Source organism: Gambusia affinis, linkage group LG24 (genome assembly GCF_019740435.1).
Source record: "Gambusia affinis linkage group LG24, SWU_Gaff_1.0, whole genome shotgun sequence".
Classification (NCBI taxonomy): Eukaryota; Metazoa; Chordata; class Actinopteri; order Cyprinodontiformes; family Poeciliidae; genus Gambusia; species Gambusia affinis.
This window is the reverse complement of record NC_057891.1, coordinates 11414196-11440371: the sequence shown is the minus strand read 5'-3', so window position 1 is coordinate 11440371 and position 26176 is coordinate 11414196. Positions and strand designations below refer to the sequence as shown.

At 41.2% G+C, this 26176-nt stretch overlaps 1 protein-coding gene across 4 annotated transcripts in view; it reads right to left on the bottom strand.

Moving 5' to 3' along the window:
• Window positions 1-963: 963 nt before the first annotated feature.
• Window positions 964-26176, bottom strand: part of LOC122827220 (microtubule-associated protein tau-like) — a 50428-nt gene continuing 25215 nt past the window's right edge. The window contains exons 3-18 of one of the 4 annotated variants that reach the window (XM_044109913.1): window positions 22642-22710; window positions 15650-15812; window positions 14551-14625; window positions 10012-12525; window positions 9657-9857; window positions 9376-9510; window positions 8842-8897; window positions 8401-8418; window positions 8068-8235; window positions 7867-7981; window positions 7718-7774; window positions 6534-6841; window positions 4609-4701; window positions 3728-3809; window positions 2668-2780; window positions 964-2480 (exon numbers count right to left, since the gene is read on the bottom strand). In XM_044109913.1, coding sequence (XP_043965848.1) covers window positions 2271-2480; window positions 2668-2780; window positions 3728-3809; window positions 4609-4701; window positions 6534-6841; window positions 7718-7774; window positions 7867-7981; window positions 8068-8235; window positions 8401-8418; window positions 8842-8897; window positions 9376-9510; window positions 9657-9857; window positions 10012-12525; window positions 14551-14625; window positions 15650-15782 — 4278 coding nt within the window. In that variant the 5' untranslated portion in view covers window positions 15783-15812; window positions 22642-22710 and the 3' untranslated portion in view covers window positions 964-2270. Of the gene's footprint in view, window positions 2481-2667; window positions 2781-3727; window positions 3810-4608; window positions 4702-6533; window positions 6842-7717; window positions 7775-7866; window positions 7982-8067; window positions 8236-8400; window positions 8419-8841; window positions 8898-9375; window positions 9514-9656; window positions 9858-10011; window positions 12526-13489; window positions 13679-14550; window positions 14626-15649; window positions 15813-22641; window positions 22711-26176 lie in introns of all 4 variants that reach the window. The other 3 variants (XM_044109914.1, XM_044109917.1, XM_044109916.1) reach the window with 3 other exon arrangements.

Genomic DNA, 26176 nt, shown 5'->3' with positions numbered 1-26176 from the left:
TGTTTCTCCCTGGTTTCTTCCATTCCTGTCTGTTTCTCTTCTCTTCGTTACGCACTCAGCATGTTTTTATTTTTCAACTTGAAAAGCAACTCACCTCACTTCTGAGCTGCATTTGCATTTGACTCCAAACGAAAACCAAAACATGATACCTCTGTCAATGACTGGCCAATGCTAACCAAATTAATCAATCTCACCTGCGTTCTGTGAACACTTCCCGGTCAGCTAAGCAATGTTTATGGGTTGGGATCAGTGTATTTCTTGGAATCTTTCCAATTTAGTGGCCAAAGCGTGGGACAAGACTAACAATGTTTACAGGTCGCATAACAGAATTAATCGCACTTTCATGTTAGCAGATTATGCTAACCATGAAGCTAGAGGTAAAAATGAAAGAAAATGCAAACCAGAACACAGTTTCAGAAATTCTTTTCAACAAATTTTAATGACAGTTTTGTTGTTCATTTGGTCAATAGCTAGCTAATGCTAACCAAAACCATAATCGGTTTAATTTGTGACTAGACATTCTTCTGGACCAACATTCAAATTAATATTTGAGTCTAAATCATTGAAGTTCTCTTAATCTGACCAGCTGATAGTTTAGCTAATGCAAGCTAAACTACAATCAGTCTCAAATGTCTCCTCTAACATTCAATGTAATATTTGTAGGTTGTGACCACAGGGTGGGGCCTTAATGACATAAAACATGACCTATCCTTAAAAGGATATCTAGACTGAAAATATGTAGTATGTAATTATATTAAATAATTACAGCGTCCGGAAAAGTTTGCAATGCCAAGTCTCAAAGTTAAAATGTACAACAGAAGAGTCAATTAGAAAGCAGCTAGCAAAAGCTGCTTTGAGATAAGCCAGGTATTTTTCTTGACCTTATCATGGGCGTTAGGGGAAAAATTAAAGTTGCAATTTCTGAAGCAACCAAACTGAATCAAAACAAGCAACTCAACAAAATCAGTTTTTATTTTCTTTATTTATGCAGTTGTCATTTTGTCGGAGCATTTGTCATCATCAGTACATCTCAACCATTGGAAATAGTGCACACACATCTACATTTCTTTAAATACACTTACACAGGCAAAGAGGGGATGGAGAAAGAGGAAGCACGGGGAAACAGTGGAGGGGGGGCGGGGGGGTTCCCTGACACCGGGGGGATAAAGGGTTCCACAAAGGTGAGCAAAAATCTGATAGAAGAGTTTCATTTTACTTTTTTAGTTTTTTTTTTAGAAAGAAAAAGAACTCTTATCTTTCTTTCTTCTGGACTTCCAGCAACGATCAAAACCAACACGTTTCTTTTTTCTTTTTTACCCTACAGGAATGTTTTCATATAAAGCTTCATACTTCACACTTAATTTGAACAAACCCATTTGAACACATCGTACCACCCAGTGCTTAAGCAAAAACAAGGAGGGTCACAAGGCTTATTCAGGCCTGACTTGGATTGTATCCGGGCCGTTTTTGTTCAAACTTAAAAAGTTTAAAATAGCTGCAAATAGCTCGAACGTAATCGTTGTTTTTTTTTGTTGCCATGCCAGCACAACAGTATTGTGTAACCTTGTAAAACCCCAGCGCAAATATAAAAACAAACGTAAACAGGCAGCTTTGGGGGTGGGACGACTAAAAATAAAAAAAGAAAGCCTTTTATAAAGCTAGCTGTTCATCGCTCGACATTTTACACAACTGCCATGGTTATTATAATTGCCAACAAGCCAGAGCAGCCACAGGGAAGGTACAAAACGGTAACACTACAGTAACATTTATGTAAAAAAAAAGAAAACAGAGCAAGAAAACATTAAACTCCAACAGATGAACAGAAACGAACTCATGTCACATTTCAGCAGACATGTCCACTTGTCAGCCACTCTTTTGCATTTCTGCGTCAGTCTCTCATACATTTGTATCCTTTAAGACAACATTAATTATCTAGTAGCAATAAATCGCATTCGGTACCGTATAAATTCTGGAGGCCTGTGGCGATGCGCTTCAAAATATTCGTCATACAATCGTAAAAACCACTTGCTCAGACAATCGGCCTATCGGATCTGAAACGAACATCCATATTAGAGTTGAGGATAGAAGAACTGAGAGGCTTCCCGTTGAAAGGCGGCAGAATCTTTAAAATCCGAATGGACGAACGACAGCCAGATCGACTACAACTGTGGGGGTTATGAGGTGTTGGGGATCATGTTGCACTGAAGGGACAACGCTGGATGTCTATGGGGGGCACAATGACAGGAGGACAGGGGGGACGGACCGAAAGCTCATAAGCCCTGCTTGGCCAGCGCGGCTGTGACGTCCTGCGCCAGCGTGGACAGCTGGGGCGACTCCGTTATGTTGATGCTGCCGGCGGACGACAGGCGTGGAGACGTGCCCCCCGTCTCCACACCGGGGGAGTGGGTGATGATGATTTCGGCGCCGTGGTCCACGCGGGCTTTGGCCGTTTCCCGGAAGCTCAGCTTGTGGCTCTCGATCTGTTTGGTCGGGAAAGAAGGAGGAACGGATCCAAGAAGTCAAGGTCAAAACCCACGTCTACCTCATCTCTCCCCTCTCAACACGGCCCATCTCACTCCACTTATTTCCAGCATTCATTGTTCTATTTAATAAATATTTTAACCTGACACTTAAATTCTTGACAGAGTGAATGGAAAGCTTCGTTACCATGACATTCCCTCCTCCAGGCATGTGGCTGGCATTGTCCAGGGAGCCGACTTTGGCGTGAGCCTTATCTTTGAAATCCAGCTTCACGTTCTCGATACGAATGTGTCCTCCCCCTGGGAAAACAACAGAAAGCCGTGAGGCGTCATTCCAGAAAGCGCCGCACTTCCCTAGGGCTGAACGGGACAAGAAACCCCGGAGCAAAGACAGGGTAAGTCTTCTAGGCCCTCTGGGAACAAGGCTTGATGTTACAAAGTCATAAAAAATGGAGACAACATAAGGAGAGAATCGCTCAGAGGCAAATGTTTTGTTTGAACAGTAGAAAAGACTAAAATATCATCATTAAATAATAAATAAGAGGCTTTCATCTTTTATTTGGCAGCTTGCTCTCTCTAGGTTTGTCAAAGACTCTTGAAGGACAACTTTTTGGCTACTTTTGTAGCAAATATAATCATTAAACTTGAGCTCTGGATGAAGGCTTAAACACATAGAAACATTCCCATCCATCCATTTATTGTCGTTGGGAAAGAAGAGCAGTAGCTGCTGTGGATTTAACAAACAATTTTGCTTCTACAGAAGGAATGAGGGTTAATATATTTTGGAGTTACTCCGCTAGATTCCTAACAGGTACACTAAAAGGGACTCCCGACAACAGACATGATCTGATACCAAAACAAATCAAATGATTGTAGAACACAACTCTTTACCGCAGAGTTAACCTGCTTGACTAAACTTCAGTTTGTTGTCAAAGATAACTATTTGTTCCATTTTTAATCTGAAGATGGACTATCCAAAATCTTGTGTTTCCACGTGGGTCGAGACATTTATAGACTCAACGCTGAGATTATGGGGGACTTTTTAGAAACAACAACTAGACCTGCTTCGTTTGAACAAGGGACTGTGATCGTCACTCAAAAGATGTGGATGAAAAACCACATAATATTTGAGTATCGTCTGCGTAAAAATGCATCACTTGAGGAAGCTTTGGGAACAAAACTGGGGCATATGTCTACTGGAGATGTATCCAGTAGAGTCAGAAATGCACATTCAACACAATGATTACCAGGTCTATGATGAATGTTGGACATGGAGCCACATTTGGCGGTGATGTGGCTCAAGTCGATCTTCTTGGTCTGGATTTGAACCTGCGACAGGAAGCAAGCAGCTGGGATTACAATCCAATGAAAGGAGAAACCAATCTGACATGTTATAATATGGAAATGTAGTTAAAGACAGGGTAATAGTTGAGTGGAACAGGGAGACACAAATCACAACATGGATCTGTGAGGTTATGGCAGAGGAAGTGGAGTGGTGACATCACTTCCTGGAGAGAGCAAGCAGTAGACCATGACACCACAGAGAGAGGAAGTTCCTCGTTTCAACAGGACTCCCTGCATGCTCGAAGGACGTTGCTCCATCTTTCTAACATCGTGAATGGTTTCTATATTTAACGTCTGAGGCAGAAGTCACAGGAACACACCACAGCTACACGTTACAGACATGCTGGACGGCGATGGGGATGGAGGGAGTCGGAGACGACAGGAGCTTTTCCGCAGAGTCACTCACGTTTCCCCCGCCGGCCGCGTGGTGGACCTTATCCAGGGAGCCACATTTAGACTGAACGTGGCTAAAGTCCAGCTTAACGCTTGGAATCATGACCTATAAAACGACACTTTCATTTGCTTTTCTGAAAAAAACAGAGGTGAACTGGAAATAGACCACATCGTCTCGGCTGTTTCACCGAAAATAATCCTGCTAAAATGTCCCAGTTCTTCATTTCTCCTCAACACGACAGAAGCCGATTCACAGCAAAGAAAACAAGAGTTCAACTCCTCAATGTTTGACAGACAAACAGATGGACACATATAAAAGCAGGATGTCAGACTGTAAAAGCTGGGGGGAAAAAAAACAGCAAAAGAAGCGAAAGAGAGAGAAGTTACATACATGGCCTCCTTTGGGCGTGTGCTTCAGATTATCCTTGGAGCCGCACTTTGACTGAACATGAGTGAAGTCCAGCTTCTCGCTTAAAATCTGAACCTAAAATAAAATCGGGATAATGTTGATGATAAAAATAAAATAAAAAAGAAACTGAACAATGGATAACTTAAAGAAAAAGGTCCTAACCGAGGTGGGTTTTTAATCGACTTGTGTCGCTTTCAAAGTAGAAAATGATATAAATATTTATTTATTTTTTTTTAAACTTTAAAAGAGAAGACAAGACAGAAGAGAGAGGTAGAGAAATAGAGCAGGAGATTCAGGGAAAAACACAAGCCTCAGGCTTTGATGTTTCTCAGAGTCCAAGATGGACGCCACATGGGCGGCTGCCCTGGGTGGCATCAAAGATGGAGCGGAGGGGCGCAACAGCACCAAATAACACAAACTTCTGTGCGACAGCGAGGCCTTTAATAATTTATGTCATACATGCACGTTCAGTTTATAGAGATGAAAAATGTACATAATGCATAAAATCAGTCAAATCAGTTAGGATTACCAAAACTAGTCCAAAATAACGTGCCTTTTCAATACCTTCTTCAAATTTGTAAATTTAGCTGATGTCAGAGATTTTAAATGCTGATTTAAAAAAAAAAGGTGATGCTACTTGTTGAGGAAGCATCACCTTTTTTAACACAAGAATTCATGACTTCAAAAGCTACATAAAAACGTACTGATTAGTTTTTAAAGGCATAAATAAAATGAAAAAAAATAACTAGAAAGTCGAAGACGGTTCTGCCAAACACTTCATTTAAATTTGAAGAAGGTTATCAAACTATTCCTACATTTTAAGGTTTAAGTTTTTATATTTAGTATTGACGATGATTCACAATCAAATTTTCTGCTCAGCAGATATTTTGATTGATTTGTTAAAAGATAGTTGATGACAAAACAAACATGAAAAGCCCACTATTATATCCTCATAAAGTTTCGGTGAAGATTTTTCCTGTGTTTCTATGTTTGGCTCAGAAGTGAGGGAGTGCTCTGGGGAAATGCTTAAAAGCATCTGTTTTAAAAAAAAAAAAAAAGGAAAAAAAATAGAGAAGGTTAAATTAAGCCTTTTCTGCGCTCTGAGTGCCTCTGCAGGCTGGATTATAAATACTGCTCAGAGCTGGAGGGAAAATCCTTGGCAGCCATGACCAAAGCAGCTCCTAAGGGTCTAGTGGTCCTTCCAGCCAAAGAGGAGCGTTTTTACGGGTCTTCCTGGACAGATGGATGTTGTTAAATCTGACTGTGTTAGCTGGTGCTGCTGCGCCGAGGAGGAAGCAGAGGGATAGAAAATGAAGCAGAGGGAAGGAGGACGTAGAGACGGCGGAGACGCGAGGCCTGAGGCGGCAGCAGACGGAGATGGCAGCGGACAGAGCAGAGGACACGGAGCAGGACGCACAGTGACTGAGGGTGGACATATGACATTTCTACAGAACCAGAGGAAACCCTTCTTCACATGTCACCATCTCTGGTAGTTAGCATCAAAGCTCCACAGATGCGCCTACGTTTGAACAATATGAGACAATAAGTGTGCTCATCAGAAGGACGATGCATTGTATTTCAAACAATCTTATTTAACCAGATTATAACATGGTCACAATACCTGCTACTTTGTAATTTTCCATTAAAGGACAGGAAGAAAACCTGGTCATTTACTGCCCTCATGTGGCAGGACTTGGCACATCCATGAAATTTGGATTACACTTTCCTCAGAACAAATTTGATTAATAGGGTTTACTGGACACTGCCCACTCTGAACAGCTCAACTCTATTCCACATGTCTTGGCAGCAAGTGCAAAACTACTCAAAAAAACTCACTGAATGCAAAGAAAACGCCAAAGGCCCTTCTATCACCTCTGAACAGGTCCAAACAGACCACAATGGTCTACCTGTCCTCCTTTCGGCTGGTGCTTGAGGTTGGCTGTGGACCCGACCTTGGACTTTACATTCTTCAGGTCGGGAAGCGGCTGGTTGATGACCTTCAGCTGCCGCTGGACTGACGAAGGGGACTTGGGCGGGGTCCGGATCACTGCCACCTTCTTCTCCTGGAGGACGCTGAAGGATTTGGGGGTGTGGCTGCCGGGGGTGCGCGACCCCGGGGTGCGGCAGGAGTAGCTGGGCGGTGTGCCGGGTGTGACGGCAGACCCTGGGGTGGAGGCGCCACTGCGGACCGACCGGGACCGGGCTGAGTCTGTGCCTTAGGAAAGGAGGAAAGGATTTTGTGGCAACATTTACACCTTAAACTGACTGGACATGGACTGGTCAAACTAGCCAATAATAAAAGCAATCGCCTTGATGCAAAACGAGTCTTTACTTTCAGTTTCACTGTCTATTTTAGCAACTGAAACTTCATCCTCTGCACTAAAAGACATCAGTGTATTTGCTCAGTTGTCCCCAGGACCCCATCTTCCATAGGTGGAAGATGAAGAATGGATGGATTGCTTCATCCGATTCACTGACTACTTCAACAACGGTATACTAGTGAACAATTGTTTTCAACGTCCACAACTATCCAAGCCCAGTTTCAATCTCCACACCCAAGTATGTGCCATATACGTACACATCATATACACATCTTGGCTTAAATGACCCTTTGCAAGATGGACAATGTGACTGATATTATTTCGTTCAGGAACTAATCAGGTGATGACAGGCTAAAAGAAAAATCAAGGGTTAAGAGATCTGAACTAAAAACGTTCCCAAAGACAAAAGACAAATCTAAGTTGATACATCTTTGGTCTGCTTCACGTGGTTAAACATGGAGCCACGTGTGCTCAAGTTTCATTGGACAAACAAGCCCAGATCAAACAGGAATGTTTAAACAGTGAGAGGCTAATCACATCATTCGTCCTCCAGCTGCTTGTTGCCAGGTTACCAGAGGAAACACCAATAGGATCTAAGCCCCGAAGCAGCACACCTGTTGGTCTGGATCCCACCTGTTTCTCTGATAAGTCAGCAGGGGCTCTGACAGAGCCACAATGAGCAAACGTGCATGGAGCTCTTCTGTGATGTAATGGAGATCGGTGACTAAATGTTTAGCTGTTGATGGGGAAGGAGCTACAGGGTGCTCTACCTGCCGTACTAGGGGCTCTTCCAGACCTGCCGTCTCCTCTGGAGTCGGTTCGGATCGCTTTAGGAGAGAACAGGGAGTTTAAGGGAGAGCAGGAGGGTGGGAAGGTAGAGAGATTTAAAAACTGCACATCTGAGGGAGTGTAATCGTACAGGTTGGCCTGGAGGGGGTGCTGTCCTCTTGCTCAGCAGCAGGAATATGGCGAGTCAGAGACTTGGCTGGCCTAGGAAGGGATGACCTCTTCTCCGGGCTACGGTATGTTCTCTCCTGAAGCAACACACAACACAGGGTCAATAATTCAGACAGGTACCCCCCATCTACGGCCCAGACCCTCTCTCTTTTCTCTAATTTACCCATTTGTTTGGTGGAGGGGCAGGGCGGGAGCAGGCAGAGGAGGGCCGAGCCTCGCATATCACCGCCTCCACCAGGGGGCTCCGTTTAAGGCTGCAGGCAGAGCCCGGCCGGGGGCACCCCCCGCCACGCTGCACTGCCATCTTTAACAGAACAGCCCTTGTGGGGCTCTGGGTGGTCCACGTAATGAGAGGGGAGGACGCATGCAAGGTGGAGGAAGTGATCAAGAAATGGAAAATGAAAGGAAAATACACTTCAGCAGGACAGAAATGATGACTGAAAGATGATAGAAATGAAAATACGGGATTCTTCTGCATGGAAACATCTTTACTCACAGATTTTCTCTGTCGCGACTGACAAAGACAGAAGGCGAGCATGCAAGACGACATGATTCATCAGACAGGAAGAAAACAATATAAGGATGAAGACATGCAGATATATTTAGCCAACATCATGCAGAAAGGGGACTAGAAGCAACATAGATCGGAGTGATGTGGGACTATATTAGATTACAGATGCTCTCTCAAAGTTCCACTCAACAATCCTCCTTGCTTGTAAATCTCAAAGTGATGCTTCTCCTCTCATCAGACTTAGTGAATGCCTCAGCTACTGCTCTTGCTTAAAGATTTTTTCCTTCTCCTTTTATGTTTTGCCCCTTACCAATTTTGCAGATTTAAATATTTTCATGTCTGTATGGGGAAAAAATGCTCATAGCATTGTGACATAAGCATGCCCCATCGATCTACAGTTTGTTAAAACAGAAAAATATTACTTACAGTGGGCCTCTCCCTGGACGGCTGGGCCACACTGAGCGGCTGGTGTTGTGCCATACCTGTGGGAAAAGGAGCAATACTCAGTGTTAACCAGCAGGGGGACTCATCTTCTAGGATTGCACATATGTGGCACACACATGTAATGAATGGACAGTTCCAAAGGAAAGGTACCAAACAGCAAGCTGCATTTGGTTTGTTATGTTTCAAAGATGACAGATTAAACAAGACTTAACTTTTCATTTCCCTCCATGTTAAAAAAAACAAGAATCACAAACAAAAGAAACACTGAGCAGAAATAAACAATCATGATGCAAAGAAAGACAGCAGTTAAGGCAGTGAGAGTAACGGAAACGTTTGATGGATAAGAAGCACACGGTGTTTGCCAGCTACATTGCCACTGTTCAATTCCTCAAAGAGCCAAAAATAAAGAGAGATCTGCCTCTGAATCTTCCACATAGGTCACATATATACTGACTTCACAACATGTATGTGATCTCTCTCCATTCACAGCGCTGATACCTGGCGAAAGGTGTTCACCTGTGGCCTTGCGCTTAGCAGAGCCGTGAAGCGGAGCAGGCCTAGGATGTCTGGCCGCCACTTTGGCTCCACTCTTTCGAGATGGAGAGCGACTTTGGAGGGCTGACACCTTACTCTGGTCAGCCCTCCTCACGCCTACTAGCGAAGAGGAGAGACATTATTATACCATCATGCACAAATTAGTTTTGACATAAAAAGCTGGGTTTAAAGTCAAGGGTTTTGGCAGTAACAAAAAAGTTAATTTTCTGGCTATAAATACGTCTTCAAAACAGAAGGAGAACCTTTTTTCTTTCTTATCTCCTCTCTTGGCGGATGGTAGGTCGGTGCTTTGCGTGTCACTCTGCATTCAGCAGTGCCAAGGCGGCCCCTTCCTTTGCCGGGTAACTGTTTAGCAGGGCAGTCCACCACCGTAGATGCAGCAGTAGAACTCTGTGTCTGAGGAAGGGCTTCGATTTGCTCAGTCATGATACTTTTGTCATCATCTGCAGCAGAAAAGTATCAAGAGAGGACTAGTTCTCCACAGCTGTCATAGCTAGGTATTAGCTTACATCAAGGCATTTCAGGTTTCTAAGTATATAGATTGAAGATCTTTGACTATATTGTGGAAGTGATAGGTATATTAAATGTTCTGGGTACCTTGAGGGTCCATCCAGCCACTGTCTGTATCCAGGATGGACACATTCATTGTGGTTTCATCGTTAGTTGCCAGACTTGCTTCTTCACCAATCTCTATGTCTTTCTCTTTGGTTCCATCCTCTTCAATCAGGACCTTCTTCTCTTTTTCATCACCAGTTGCATCATAATCAACTCCTTCCACTACCTCTTGATAAGCTTTATCTTTCTTTACCCCTTCATTCTCTTCTTTTGTCCATTTCATCTTATCTACCTGCAGGTCCTCTTCCTCTTTTTCTTCCTCATCACCTTCCTCAGACTGCTGTAATAGGTCGTGGTCAGAACATGGGGACAAGTGTGAACTGTCTGTAGCAGGTTCCCCTTCGTCGCTGTTTAGGGCACTATGGCTCCATTCTTCAGCTCCTGACTTGGGATCATCGTCCAGTGTCTTATCACAAACCATCAGTCTCATTTGGTCCTTCTGCTCCTCTGCTTCAGGTATATCAGGTATACTTTCTGCTATTATATTACTCTTGGAGTGCAGAATCTCTTCAGGTTCTTCCATAATCTCTTGAGGTTCTTCCGCAATCTCAATGTCATCCTCCTCTTCGTCTACTTGTGCTTGAGGTATTACAATGATTGGAGATAATACTTGTGGCCTTGATGAGTCTTTTGTTAGCGTTAACTCTGGTAATTGGATTTGGGGAGTCTTTTCACCTCCTGCCTTTTCAATGCTTAAATGCTGAGAAACTTCTGAAGGTGTTTGTGTTTCTGTTTCTCCTGAGCTCAAAGGTTTTTCTTCCAAACTATCTTGTAAAGGCTCCAATGATACTGTCGTGGTTCTGTCTGCTTCCTCAGCTTTTTCTTGTTGATCTACAACCTCAGTCTTTGCCATCGCTTTGTTTGCCTCCAGATCTTCATCAACACTCTTGGATTCTGAAGATTTGTTGGACATATCATCTTTCCCCTGTGGCTCACCGCCTTGAGTTTCTAGGGTTCCTTCAGATTTGGGGCTGATGGGACTCAGGGGAAATCTACTTCCGGTTTCTGCAGGAGTGAAAGTAAAGGAGTTGTCCGGTGGAATGGGTGAGGCCTCTCTAGAGGGGTCTTTTTCGATATCCACCTCAGGTATTGCCTGGATCTTTATGTCCCCAGGTAGGCCAGTCTCCAGACGAAGTTCAGTAAGACGGTCTTTCGAAGCCGTCATTGGGATTAGTAAGCGATCTGGTTTTAATCCACTAGTCACAGCTTTCTCCAGAATCAAGGAGGTCTTTACTGGTGGATCTTTCTTTTCCAACACATGTTTTTGAGAAACCTGGGTAATTTCTTTCTGATCTTTTTGTTGCACTTGAGTTTGACCATCCTCAATTTCCACGACTTTAGAAACCTCTTCTTCTTCAGAACCCAAAGAAGGGAAGTGCTGGTGTTGAGAGTCTCCGGGATTTGGTACATCAGCTGGAGAAGGCATGGGTGCCGAGTATTCACTGAACACGCAGTAGCCAAACTCCTCCTGTTGATTCTCCCCTGCCACCTCTGTCAAAATTTGTTCTGATAGACTCAACTTGTCAAAGGCATTACCGAGGAGTGCACTGGCTGGCATTGATTTTCGTCTCATGTGGTCCCTCATCTGTATTGACGGACGAAGTGGGACTCCAGCCAAGTCCAACATATCAGAGAAGCTTTCTGATTGGTCAGAGCTAGAACCATGCCCCTCAGCAGAAGCATCTTGCATTGTCTGGATGTTATCAGATGGTGTTGGTGTTGAGATAATGGAAATTACAGGCTTAAGTGGTGAAGTATACATTTCAACAAATGGGGTTATTGGAGGAACTTCTGTCCCCTCAAAGCTTCCGCTGACTGGACACAAGCTTTCAGAGAATCTCCTCGACTTGTCTACTTTTACAGTCATTTCTGTTGAAGACCCACTAGGAATGTTCAAGGACAGTCTGCGTTGCTCTAACTGTGCTTTATCAGGTGATATCCTCACATTTTTCTTCTCTCGTTCTTCAAATTGATCCAGAGCTCTGTCATACCCTTTCTCTGAGGTTAAATTGAGTTCATAATAGCCTTGTGACAATCCCTCTTCTTGACTTTTTGATGTTTCAAAGTAAGTCTTTGAATCTTTATCTGATCGTTCTTTTAACTGCACTGTTTCTTTCTGAATGCTATTGTCCTCATTGCCCTGACTTATTGTTTCTCCTTCCTCAGTCTTCTCAGTACTTTCATTCAAAGGAGCTTGTGACTTCTTGGGTAACATAACTCCGGCATTATTTTCTGTTTTGAGGCTTCCCGCATCTTCTGTAGGCAAAATATCTTCATGGTCCTTGACTTTAGACTCCAAAGGCTTGCAGTCTTCAGGGGATTCTTCTTTGTTATCTCCTCTGTCTTTATCAATCTGTTCAGTTGAGGACCCCTCCGAGAGATCTTTCTCTGAAGTAGTGGGATGTTTACTCAAAGCAAGTTCTTCTTCAGAAGTTACAGGACATTCGCCTTCTTGCACCTCAGATTCACAAGATGTTTTGCTCTCCGCTGGCTGGGCTGTGAGTTTGAAGGATGCTGTAGAAGTCTGGGCTGACTCAAGTTAGCAAAAAGCTTTGTTTGCAGCATCCACAAAAGCTAGCCCATACAGTCAAGCTGAAGTTTCCAGCACATAGATACTCTCCATCAAGCAAAACACACAGCACAGTGTATTTTGTGCCAGGCCACAACAGCAAAAGGGGAGGTCACAGCATCAAAGATAGCGTGCAGAACTGGAACAAAGGAATGAGTTGCATGATGTTAAATGGCAATAAATAATAATAACACGCTTATTGAATTCCTATTGTAATAAAGAGGGATTTACAGATAAAACTAATCTTACTTATTTGTCAATGACAATCAAGTAACGTATGTTGAGGGGTGAAAGCTTTATTAGTATGACAATAAATGTCCAATGAGAGTTAATTTTAAAGCCCAAATTGGTTTATACAACAATAGGAAAACACATTTATCCTTTATTGTGGGATGATATGAAGACAACTGAAAAACAGAAAGCAAATGGTTTACAACAGACTTTAAATGCGTCCAGCATTTATTTGTGAGATACTCAGCAGTTTTTCCAATCACAATATTCCAGCAAAACCCACAGAAAAATGTACAGAATACAATGACAGTTTAGACAGTGATTCTAGCGTTTGCAATGTAGCTGGCAATACTAAGGTGCAGAAATGATCAACCATGATATGGTTGATTATGTGCTCAAAAAAAGCAAATGGTTGTGTTAGGCATGAAACAAAGCACAAAATCAAAATGCTATGTCACATGATTATTTTGCAAGCAGCAGCTCTAAGAACTGCAGGAGAAGCTCACAATGTCCAGAGCAACAAAGCAGCAGGGAAGGTTGGCAGCGAAGCCTGAGCTGCATTACAAGTTAGAAAGTCTAAGAGGCGACAGCTTTGTACCCATCGCAGAGCACCACAGGGTCATGCACAAGAAAAGAGTCCATTTTCAAAACCCCACACACCTGTCTGTGTCGGGCTCTGTTCACCGTGGTGATCTCCTCCATTAACTGCCTCAGGTGTTTGGGTTCTCTGGTAACCCAAAGCCTGGGACTCCCTTAAACAATCTGTCTGCTCTACGTGCAAGTCTCCTGGTTGCTCATATGCCACTTCCTCCACTGGAGGCCGCTGACTGACAACCTCTACTTTCTCCTCTTTGAGCAGGGGAACAGAGACACAGATGAGACATGGCTGACATTAAAACTAGCATGACATGGTTGGAAATGACAGAGACAAAGATGGCTGCAAGCTGGGTTATGCGATATAGACTCTCCATTGCATAACCCAAAATATAAAATCGCAAAAACATTATATTTTGCAAATATAACGTTTATTTACCCAGCAATGGAGATTTGATTTGTTACTCTAATATGAGTGTCTAAATGTATAAAAAGCTGTTTTCTAAACGACAATCTTTGGTTACAACATTTACCAACCAACATTTCTGACATCTAATCAGATTTATGACCCCTGACTGCAGAATATATTAACTCCTTTTGATGGGTTTAAAAACCCATAAATTCAGCTAGTGTTTTTCCCAGTCTGTCAGCTTTTGTTGCTGAATCTAGGTGGGTGTTTTTATTGTTGAAAGCTAAGCTAACTGTGTGTGGAAACAGGAAACTGAGTTGGTGTTGAGGCAGAAGTAGTAGTTCTGGGCTGGGAATGGTGGCTTCAACTGAAAGCACCATTGTTATGACTCACTTTATTACTGGAACCAGTTTGGTAATGGGGTGGGGGGTGCGCAAATGGTGAAAATCAACAAATTGAGTGAACAAAGAACACAGTGAGCTGTTGACGATGAGAAGCAGACCAATAGAGACTGATGGGTCTTAAAGAAGAGAGTTGTTGTCACTATTACTATTATTATTAATAACTGATTGAGGTATTACTAGAGTACAGTTTGTCAAATGGACCAGATTATGAGCAGACCAGGACAGAGTGGTATATACTGAGGACCAGGAGAACTTCTCTGCTACTTTCACATCCTGCATGTTGGAAGGAGGCTGTTCCATAAAGTTCTGTGTACCTTGTCCCAGGGGCCCAGTCTGCTCAGCGGATGGAGATGGGGGAGGGGAGGGAGGCAGGTTGGCCGAGTCGTCCACTGCAGAGGGACAGAGAGAGAGAGAGAGACGACACACAGCGGGAAGACGAGACATGGATGGAAAGACGGAGATGAGGAATGAGTCAGAGCAGCTTTCTACACTCAGCTAGTGTAGAAACACTCAATATTCTTCTCATACCGACCTCCAAAGATTAAACGGTGACGATTTCATGTGACAGCTCTACTTTCTACGCAAAGTAGAGCAGAATTGTGAAGGGGAAGGAAAAGGATTCCTTTTTCAACAAGAAGATGGTCCAGTCAAAGCCCAGTCCTGGATCCAACTGAGAACTAATTAGTTTAGTTTAGTTGGAGAAAGAAAAAAAGGATGTATCGAAACTTCAATCTGAAGATCCTGAAGACCAACAGGAAGTCAGTAACTGAAGCATCGGTGGAACTTCCTGCTTCTTTTTCTCCATCGTTTTCCTTCCACTTTACAACTGTGCACCGGTTCACAGCTGGAATGAGACAGAATGTGAAGAACTCTGAGGAGTGAAGACTTATGGGCAGCCCTGTGTCGGACATAGAGAGCTAACTCTGGCAAATGGAAACTCAAAGGTTCCTACGCAGAGTGGAAAGTCATCTCAGAGTTTTCATTACCTGGATGCCTTACACCTGACTTCTTCTTCATTCATTTCCTTCCTTCCTTTTTGTCCTTCCTCATTTTGCTCTTCTTCCTTCCTCATGTCCTACAATCATTTACCTCGTGTTGTACCTCCTTCATTTCTAGGTCTTATTTCATCCTTCTCTTTCTTGCCTTTCTTACTTATGTCATCATTCTTTTCTAACTTGCATTCTTCCTTTTCTTCTATTCTCTTTCTTTGCCTTCTCTTCCTTTTCTGTCCTCTGTCTTTTGTTATTCCTTCAGCTACTGTTGGATTGAACAAATTCCTGAGGAACTTTAATGTTTACTATCATAAAATGATGAGAACAACTATAGCAGGTGGATTGATTGATTCTTTTATTGCCCTCGTCTCGTCGTGCCGTTGCTCTGCTCCAGAAGCTTCAGCGTGCGGCTTCCCCCTACCTGTTACTGGAGGCGGAGCGGCCGCCGCAGCGTGGTAACCGTTCTCCCGGTAGCCGTAGGATGAGTAGCCGTTCTCTCCGTTCTCCTGGCCATTGGCGGCCCAGTGGTCCTCTGGCTGCGTGCCGTCTGCCATGTCCGTCTGCCTGAGGGTCACCTACTGGATCTGAGATGGGGGAAGATAAGAGGAGGAGGAGGAAGAGGCCATGCATCACCCCAAAAACATGGCAAAATGAAAAAATAAATAAAATAAAGGCAAGTCTGAATTTTCAACTATTTTCATGTCCGATAATCAGGGCAAAAATAAGAATACTCAGTTCAGGAACACATACCATATACTATGCATGGCAAAAACAAAAAACAAAATCCAAAAATATATTCTGGAAAAAAACAACAACAAACAAACAAAAAAAACCTGAACTCTGACCAATTATTTAAACATTATTTTTAAATCTACAAGGCGTTCTGCAGAGCTACACTAAACCTCCCACCAGGGGGAGCCAGCGGCTGCAGTGAGCTGTTGGTCTGGCCTTTGTCTCAACATCCATGTGAGAAGTGGATCCTCACATCCCTCAGCTGAGCAGAAACCAGTAAAATGAGCCTCAATGCTGCTGGAAACGACACCGCAGTGGCTCCCAGTGATCATCTCAACTCATTAGAAATACAAACAAAAGTATCCAACTCTCTAATCATGTAGCCTTTTGTTCTGCATGGTGATTTTCAAACAAGATTAACAGGAGGCTTGCATCATCATCATCATCATCATCACCAAGTAGCTGCAGCTCATTGCTCTTCACCAGACTAAAGGTAATAAAGCCTGCTTCCTGCTGCTGCAGAGTCAGGACGGACCCGGTGACACCCAGACAGGCTGAGGAGGGGAACCCAGGGCAGTCAGAGGCAAGGCAGGGCGGGGCGCAGCTGCTGCCAAGGAGGAAGACAGCCTGGAATCACACTGACCTGCTTCCTGCTGCTGCTTTCGGAAAATCAAACGACACCGACACCCTAAGCTGCACCCTGGAAAATCTTCTTTCATTTACTGAAAACCTTAAAGAGCAGGTTTCTCTGCAGGAATCTGGAGGTTACAGGTTTAAATCCCTCTGGTCAGCAGTGAGCCATGCTGCTGTTATAGTTAACGTAAACCGGATTAAATCAAACGTTGAAGTCCTGCTGTTGGATACAATCTGAACTGAGCCTCACCTCTTGTTTCTATGTATATTTAAGCTAGGCTACTCAGCTAACCAGTGTAACTTATTTCGTTAAATTTGCAGACTAATTATAGTGACTAACACACTAACATCTTCAAGAATTTACTTATAGTTATTGTCTGATTTGAAATTTTAAAAAAAATTGTATATAAAAATAAATTCCCTTGACTGCTCACATGGTCTGAATGTTTGGGATTAGCTATTTTAGGTAGCTATTATTAACCTTCAAGTCTAAAGTACCTTAGTAGTTATTCACTTAATTGAATCTAGAATCATAATAAACATAGCGTCGACTTATGAATTATTACAAATAATGTAAAGCTTGACCTTTATTCTGTCTTTTTTGTAAAACTCAAAACTTGTGTTAATCGTATTCTACCCTCGTTTGGGTTTGTAAACCTTGCTTTCCAGGCAGATCCTGTCATTCTGCTGTTAACTGGAGCTGACGTTGCCCTTTTTACTGCTCCCTTTCAGCTGTTTACCAGCTTCTCTCTGTACTTTCACCATCTGCAACATGAAATGCTTAAAAAATAAAAATAAAAACTTTAGTGGAAAGATCGAATTATCTCTCTAAAATCTACATCAACTTTGAGAGGATTTTGTAGTTTGATGGGGCGGATGTCTTCAAATTAGCCTGGCTATGTTGTGATCTTCATTATTTTCTCAGAGTCTACAGCATCTACACCACTGAACTAAAGGGTTAAATCGACACCGCTACAAGTCCCAAACAACTGTCAGATCTGATCACGTCGTAGTACTCCGTCTTCAACACAGCAGCAGGTTTTTAACTAGGAGAAGAAACGCTAAGCCAGAGAGGCTCCAGGTTCTTCTTTTGTCTGTTTGTCTCCTGCTTATTAGCCCCCCCACCTCGGTCCTAATCCAGCCCCGCCCGGATCTGGGTCAGCCTTCGTGCTTCCATGGAGCGCTGCTCATGTCGGAATGTCACCATCCATTTAGGAGGCAGGATCTCCGGCAGCCTGTCTCCGCTGTAGGCCAACCTGGCCTTAATCCTCTGTGTGAGCAGCCGAATGTGTCTGACAACCTCCACCAGTAGGACCATTTGGTCCTAAGGTAAGGTTGAGCAGAAAAAATAAAGAAATAGATATAAGAAACAATAAATACATTAAATGGTCCGATGTAAGCGTCAAACTTGAAGTTACATTCTCCTGCAAAGCTTGATTTAGCGTGGAAACACTTCAGTCAGCATAGTGAATGTAAACTAACCCTGCTACAGACTTCGAGCTGCTTCGTGAAACTTTGTGCGGCGAGCATTAGCAGGTCTGTTGATGTGTCGGCACCTAAAATAAGTCTGTATAAGTGTGTTGACGGCACACTCAGTCGAAACAGGAGAAATAATGTGGTTCGTCTTCAAATTTTTGGGGGGCGCTTTAGATTTTAAGCTAGAGATGATCACATGAAGTGCATATTCATTTGAAACACCAGAAGAAAAAAAACACTAAATTTTCTTTAATCTTCAACTACTAAACACCTAAAAAAGCAACAACAACAAAAAAAATCCTGTTTTGGAAAACTGACCGTTTTTTTGTGTCTCTCCTTGACAGGATGGCACCCTGGATGGAGAGCCATAGTTCTGATATCAATTGTTTCCCAGTTAGCTGCAGCTAATTTTAGCTTCTTCAAAATCTCAACTAATCTCACTGGTTTTCAAAAAATCAAATGAATCTATTCTAATTATCTGCATTTCATACAATGAATTAATCCCACTTGCAGTTAACAGGAAGAGAATGGAAACTCTAAATGTTAACTAAAGGTTAAGGGAAAAAAACCATTACATCTAATGTATCTAATATTAATTACTGTCAAATTACAGAAATGAAGACAGACATAAGTTGTTTAAATACTTGTAGGAATTGGTGCTCTTTCAATTAAAAAAAAAAACTTAAAAAACTTAAAAAAATCTTTGATTCAGACAGATGGTGAAAACATACAAAAACAAAACTTTCCAACATGAAAAACACTGTATTCCAGAATAGCAACAACACTACGTTCTGGAACGTTATCCTTCCACAATTATCCTTCCGCTTTGTGTTAGTCTTTAACATAAAACCCAATAAAATACATCCTGTCTGGACTTACCGCAACTATAATAAGATTGCATGTTACTGCCAAGCTTTCCTATTCTGCAGGATTCATTCATTCATTGAAGAAGCCATCAAGGATATTTCCAATTGATTTTAAAATCTAAAATTAAAGCAAGAGGAAAATGGGAGAAATAAACCGTTCCTTGAATAAAACGAGTTTTCTCTGAGATTATTTATCCTGTGTTTAAACTGGACCAGCAACTTCCTCCTCCTGGAGATGTAGCGTACTACACAGATTAGCTTTCATTGACTTAGTAACACATAAAGGAGAATTAAAGCATAATGAGCACTGTCAGGGAAGTGTGAATAAACTGTAAGCACTTGGAGCCTGGCTTCACAAGCATGGGGGCGGGACCCACACTTAGAAAAGATTAGACACCGAAATACCAGGAATATGGGAGCAATCACTCTGACATCAATCTGAAGCAAGGCTGAGCATTTTTTTCTGGTAACGAAGTGCCACGAAATTTGTCACCACAAAGCAGAAGAAATCTTATGGTATTTTTTTTTTAACAATAGCAATATTTGTTGTTGATTTGTTACTGTTGCTAAGAGATGAGAATGTTTTCTGGTAACGAAGTGCTGCGAAGTAAACATCTGATTTTCACTTTTGCTAAATTTACCAACTGCAAATTTCTTGTGTCTAAGCAGATAAGTAGTATTTCAAAAGAGCTTATGTTTTATAAACAATAATAATAATACTGGTTTTTCATTAGTGTTAAAAGATGAGCATTTTGTTCTGGTAATGAACTGTCATTAAGTATTTATCAGATTTTTACTTTTGTGTTGAATGTCTGCTTTATATAAACCTATGTTACTCAACATGCTTGTGACTCTCCACGTGCTACTGAGTACATCGTAACTTACGTTAGCATTTATGCTAATTCATAGCGTCAGGACACTGGGTTCCAATCAATGGGCACACTTGGCCAGGCCCCCATTTAAATTTCTTCAGATATTTTCTAGTTGTTGTATGCTATACTGGTACAAACAAATTTCCATCCCTTGGGGCTCAATAAAGTATATAGTATTTATATACCTACTGCTAGAACTTATTTGATAAATGTGTTTCCATTTCTCCTTTAGCAAATTAACTCTTTTTTTTGGAAAAGCAAAAAAAAAAAAAAAAAAAACCCCGCATCAAGCGAGTGTAAAAACTTTATCAAAATTGCTGAAATTATTTAAAATTTTGCCATTTCAATCAACCTTTTCAGTAGTGATACTCCAATATTTGCAACAACAAAAAAAAAAGAAAAGAAAACATTGATGGAAACACGGTTATTGTGAAGACTTCAATTCTTCATCAGTTTTATTTCTATATATAATCCCATATTTTACTCAAGCACCCTCAAACCATGACACTTCCCCCTCCAAACTAAAGCGTTGTTACTGGCTTCTTCCTCAGTGTCTGAAATGTTAAATATTTTCATCTTAGCTTATTTATTGCCCTTATATAGTTGGTGTTTTCATTCCATGTCGGTACCACCAATAAGCGTTTCTGAGGACACCAGCGATGTCATCGTTCCCATAGTGATGCCACAACGTGGAGTCAAGGAGGTCAGTGGTTGGTAGAGGACCGGAGCAGCGAATGGAGTGAGTCTGACCATCCAGATATAGGTCAGCGGCTCATGTTGGGCGCGGTGCAGCCTCGGGGTTCCTTCCCCACTGCTCTGACACAAAGGGAGCCATTTAAACCAGTCGATGCACTGGTGTTACTAATGACTGCTTGCATAACATCGAAATAAAGCCAACTTAAAGCTCATAAAGCCCACAATTTATCACTCAAGATCAAATGTCTAAAACCCACAAGCTATAAGATTTATCCAATTCTAATATGCTCGCCTTAGTAAGAAGTAGAAAAGTTTTTTTGTAGTTACATCACCCACATATTTGTGTATATTTAACTTGAACTTACTTAAGTTTCAGAGTCTATTTTTGTTTTAGAAAACAAAAAGTTAAGTAAGTAGTGAATAGATGTTTGATTTATAAAGGTAAAAACAAAAGGAAGTGTTTTAACTGCCAGAGGTTCAAACTCAGGAGCAGTTTCTCCTCATAACGAGATGCAAAACTCATCAAATCAAGAACATTTCTTGTTAAATGTAGAAGAGTTTCATATCTTGTCAAAATAAGAAACTTTCACACCATAGCAAAATGTAAAACTGGTTAAAATGAGGAGGAGTTTTATATAAATCATAACGAGAAACTTTCACTTTTTACAATAAGATATAGAAATATGCTTCTCTAGTCGATTACGACTTCTTAAAAAACATAATGGACTTGACTCTACTTTTTCTTGTTTCTTATTTCAAGAGGTGTTGGGGTAACAAAATGGCAACATTGCTGTTTTTGTTACTTTTTTTTTCCAGAAGAGATACTTTTTTGGTTAAAAAAAAAAGAAGAAAAAAAAACGTTTCTCTTTTACCATAGTACTTTGGATTTAATGAGACATAGATCTTGTTGATGTTTTCTTGTTTTACCGAGTTATTGCTCACAAATTTATTTCTGAGCTCTGGCGGTTAAATGCTTTCATAAGAACCATCTACAAAACACAATAAATAAACAATAAATACTCATTATTTTGTGCAATTTAACATTCACTAACAATTTCTATAAAACACCTTAAGTCAGGAAATGTCTCAAGTTAAAAGCTTCTCTCCAAAACTTTGGTCAGAGCAATAATTAAATACAGTGGAATCTGCCTTTTCACGTATGATTTCGTGGAGTTTATATGTAATCTGACAATGTGTTGTTGTGTGTCTCAAACTCAACCTTTTTCCATGTCCTCTCAAGACTCCAGCTGATCTGGACAGACAGGCCGGTGAGGAAACATCCTCTCATATAACTAACGTTTCAAACCTAGCTGGGGTTAAACTGGAACACCAGAGTTCAACTTAATCACTGCTTTTAGTGGGTCAAAATGACATCAGCCCAAACCGAGCACAATCCCCTGCTATTATACACATATGGAGAGCCACGCCAATTATCTGGCTGAATGCAGCCACTTCCAGCCGACCCCCGCAGCCCCCGTGAGTCATGGGAAAAGTGAGAGCGAAATGTCAGAGAGAATAGAGCCGAATGAAGCAGCTGGCAGTGGGCCACGCAGGAACACCAACGTTTAGCTACATAATGTTTAGCGACGTCACACTTAGCTACGTGATGTTTAGTGCCGTAATGTTTAGCTACGTTAGGGAGCTAAACGTTGCTGAACATTAGCTATGTAACATTCAGCAACGTAATGTTTAGCTCCGTAATGTTTTGCTTCATTACGGAGCTCAACGTTCCTGAACGTTAGCTATGCAACATTCAGCAACGTAATGTTTAGCTCCGTAGTTCTGTTTAGCTATTTAACGTTTATCTACGTAATGTTCAGCAACGTGACGTTTAGCTCCGTGATGCTTAGCTACGTGCGTTTAACTACGTGATGTTTAACTCCATAATGTTCAGCAATGTAACTTTTACCTTTGTAATATGTAGCTACATAACATTTAGCTTTGCATTTTTTCCTTTAACAATTTAAATGAACAGCAGAAGCAACACCTCTGCTGCCCAGAAGCAACGATCTTATTGGTCAAGATTTTATTTCTGCTTTCATAACTAAATGGAAGCTGGAATTTTATATTAGTTTTAATTTTCCACATTTATGTCACCATTTATTATTGAATCCACTCGCCGTGCGATGTTAACTTACCTGAGCTGAAAGCTGAGCTTCTCTGCCTGTTGAAACTGGAAGGTATGGCGTTGAACTGTCGGCTCAGATCTGAGATAAAAATGAGAAAGGAAGAGAAATAAACATCAGAATCATCAAACAATAGTTAGATATTTGAAGAAGCAAGCCTAAGCCTATTTAACTTATCCACAACTTTAAGCTCAAACAACCAAATCCCATCTGGTGAGCCTTAAATTATATTAAAGACTTTTCCACACATTGAGCTTTCATCTTGTGTTGCAGAGCCGTGCATTAGGCTCAGTTCTGCCTGTAAGCAACACTTATTGCTCATCATAACAAAGCCACAGCCAAAACAATGTAATAATAAAGTTTTTTCCATTTTATTCTTTTGTTTATTATGCTAATTACTTTGAAATGAACGCCATAAATAACATTTCAGGTCATAATCTGCCTGACTGAGTTGTGTTATTAGCATTCAGAGAAGCTGGAAATCCTCATCAATGCATCAAGACAAACTTGAGCAACACAACAGACTAATAAAAGGAGAAGCAGAGGTTTGGTGGAGAGTCTCCAAGGCAACTGCAGGGATGGTAATTTTGCTCCAAGCGATTACAAGCATCCTTCCAGTGCCAAGTAGACCAGCGGCTCCAGTGAGCTGTTTTTAGGATTTGTTAAAGTCTTGGATTGGCCCCAGAGGGCCAATCCAAGGAATGAAGGAGTTAAATCTTGGCCCAAGATTCCAAGACAGACAGCCGTGTGTAGCTCTGGAACTGTAAGAAGGTGGAAGCCAGAGCACTGTGTTAGCATACAGGGTGAGAAAAGATCATCAGGGGGGTACAGGGGCCAAAACAAGCATTAAGACAATAATACAATTCTGCAAACAAAGAGTTTCTGCAAACAGGAAGGAGATGGATTTATGAGAGAAGAAGGAAAACTATCTATTCGAAAAGAGGCAAGGAAAAGTCAAGAGTTACTATTCTACTATTAGCAGATGATTATGTGGTTTTTATGTTTTTCTGTTTTAACCTCTTAACTTTACTAAAAAGGTCAGAGCCAAATGTTGAAAAGGGAACAATAGCTAATTTATAGCTCCTTTTCTGGTAATATTTAGTATTTAATATATTTAAAAATAAACAAAACCTGTTCAAATTAATGATCCAACCAAAATAATTAGCTCAGTAATTATTGTTTCAACAAGGTGTGCAATTCTCTGCGTGCCATTTATTTACGTCTCATTTTGTGGAGACGTTGACGTTGATGAGACTTTCTCCAAAATAACAAGCTTTTTCAACCTGCATAGTTCCGATGTTGAAATTGAGGATCTGAGGTTCGCAAATGACACTGAAATAAAATCCAGTCCAACATCTGGTTTGAGGTGACACCTCTGGAAAAAAATATCCCAACTTCAGATGATGTGCTTTTAACTTATCAGTGCTTTTTGGTTCCTCCCATTAGTCTGCAATTTCTCACGTTGAGGTCATGAAACATCTACCATAACTGATTGATACCTGCTGGCCTCAGGTTTGCAACCAGCTTCTTACTATGAGAAACCAGCAACTTCCTCCCAGCGTCAGAATCTCACCGAGGAAGAAACTGCACGAGGTTTTCTAGCACTTTAATACGTGTGCTATAACTGATGTGTATTCTCATATAATATAAGTCAATAGAGTTTCATTTACAATTTCTATATCTCTGTGTCATGAGGTAGATCTCAGCCAGCTGGTGAGAGAAAAAGTAGGTCTTGGTCTCAAAAAGTTTGGGCACCTCTGATCTAAACCATATGGGGCCATATTTAAGCATTGGCTTTGTATGGATTTTATTATATATCTCATGCATAATTGGCAGGAGACACAAATCTCATATGTTTACTGTACGAAAGAGGGATGAGACATTTTTCCCACGATTTCTTACATTAAATAAAAAACTGTCCAAATGATTTGTCTTCAGTAAACTAAACATGTGAGAACAGTTGCCTGTTATGAATTGAGATTGACGAATTAAAGGAATAACCAAAGCTGAGAGATTTATTTTGCTTCTTGGCAAATTTTTAGGGAATTTTCTTTTGTCTGTGCAAAAGAAAGACAAAAAAAAAAGAAGAAAAGACAGAGACAAACTATTCTCCAAAGGGAAGCTGCTTGATGTGATAAATAAAAGGAAAGCAACTGTAATGAGAAGAAAAGAGTGCAGCAGGAAGTCATTTCTCTTCCAATGATGGCCGAGCCAGAACAGCAAGCTGACTATATAAAGAAGAGCGGGAAAAACACTGAGAGATTTGTGGTTCCATCCTGCCTCTGCTCCATTTGCTGGAAAACCAAAAGTATGACAGGAAAACACATTTTGCCACAATTTAAACAATGTAGAAATACATAAAAACATGTCTCTATTGGAAATGTGCTAGATGTTAAGGTAGTGTTGCCTCGTGCAGTGTTTACATATTTCACACAAAAAAAAAAACGTACTTTATAGAAAAAGTTTGAAGAGGTGACAAAAAGTTGAACTTCGTCAAACTCACGTGGTTGTCGTTAACTTTCATGTTTTTTTTTGTTTTGTTTTTTTTTAACTAAACTACAGTTTGGATTTTGTGATATCATTGGTGTCCTAGGAGCCAATGACATTCACGTAAGCATTCACGTAAATATGTCTATTTTCACACGATACGTCTTATGCTGATGAAGAACTTGAAGCTTCCGGTTAAATCAAGACTACAGAAGGCACATTGAAACCGTTATTCACTCCCCTTGTAATGGAGCTCCAAATTTTCTCACAACAGAAGTTTTAATTACTTGGATAACAATCCATCATTACGCTCCAAATTCTGAACAGTGCTAGCAGAAGGACGTTTATGTGTTTAACCACCATTAAAAATATTTTAGGTTTTCAATTTCTACATAAAGATCCAAAACATAATATTAATTTCTTTATTTAAGTGGTTTTAATGCAAGTCCAGAACCATTTTGGGGCGTTTCATTCTTTGTGTTTCTGTTGTCAAAGCTCCAGAAATGGAAGCCGCCCCCTGACTCCCTGACTCCCACCGCTTGTCGTCACACAGAGTATCTAAGCAACGTCTCATCTTATCTCCAAACTCATTAATTGAAGCTTTTACAGGAAGCCGTGCTGATAATTTGATGCCCACGTTCTTATCAGTGATCCTCAAGCTTTATCTTATCAAATTCTGCTCATCACGCAGAACGGCTCGTAAACTGTGATCAAGTCTAGAAAACAACGTTCCTTGTCGAACATCCTAACATTTTCAGCTGTTCTGGCGTCGTGTTTGGCCTGTGAGCTCCTCTTCCTCCAAGAGATGAAGAGAAGAGATTGTACAGAAGGAGCGGGAGATTGTAGAGAAGGCGGAAAGCAGAGCGACGGATGAAGAAGGAGGTCAGAGGCCGAGCTAATCCAAAGATACCGACTCTTCGCGAGGAATGAGAAACAGGAAATGAATCTTAATCTCGGCGCTCCACTGACCAGAAGAATTGTGTTCATATTTATTAAAAGGATTAAGAGGAGGGAGATGGGGAAAAGAGGTTTCAAAAATTAGGTAATAGCTTTTTTTTAA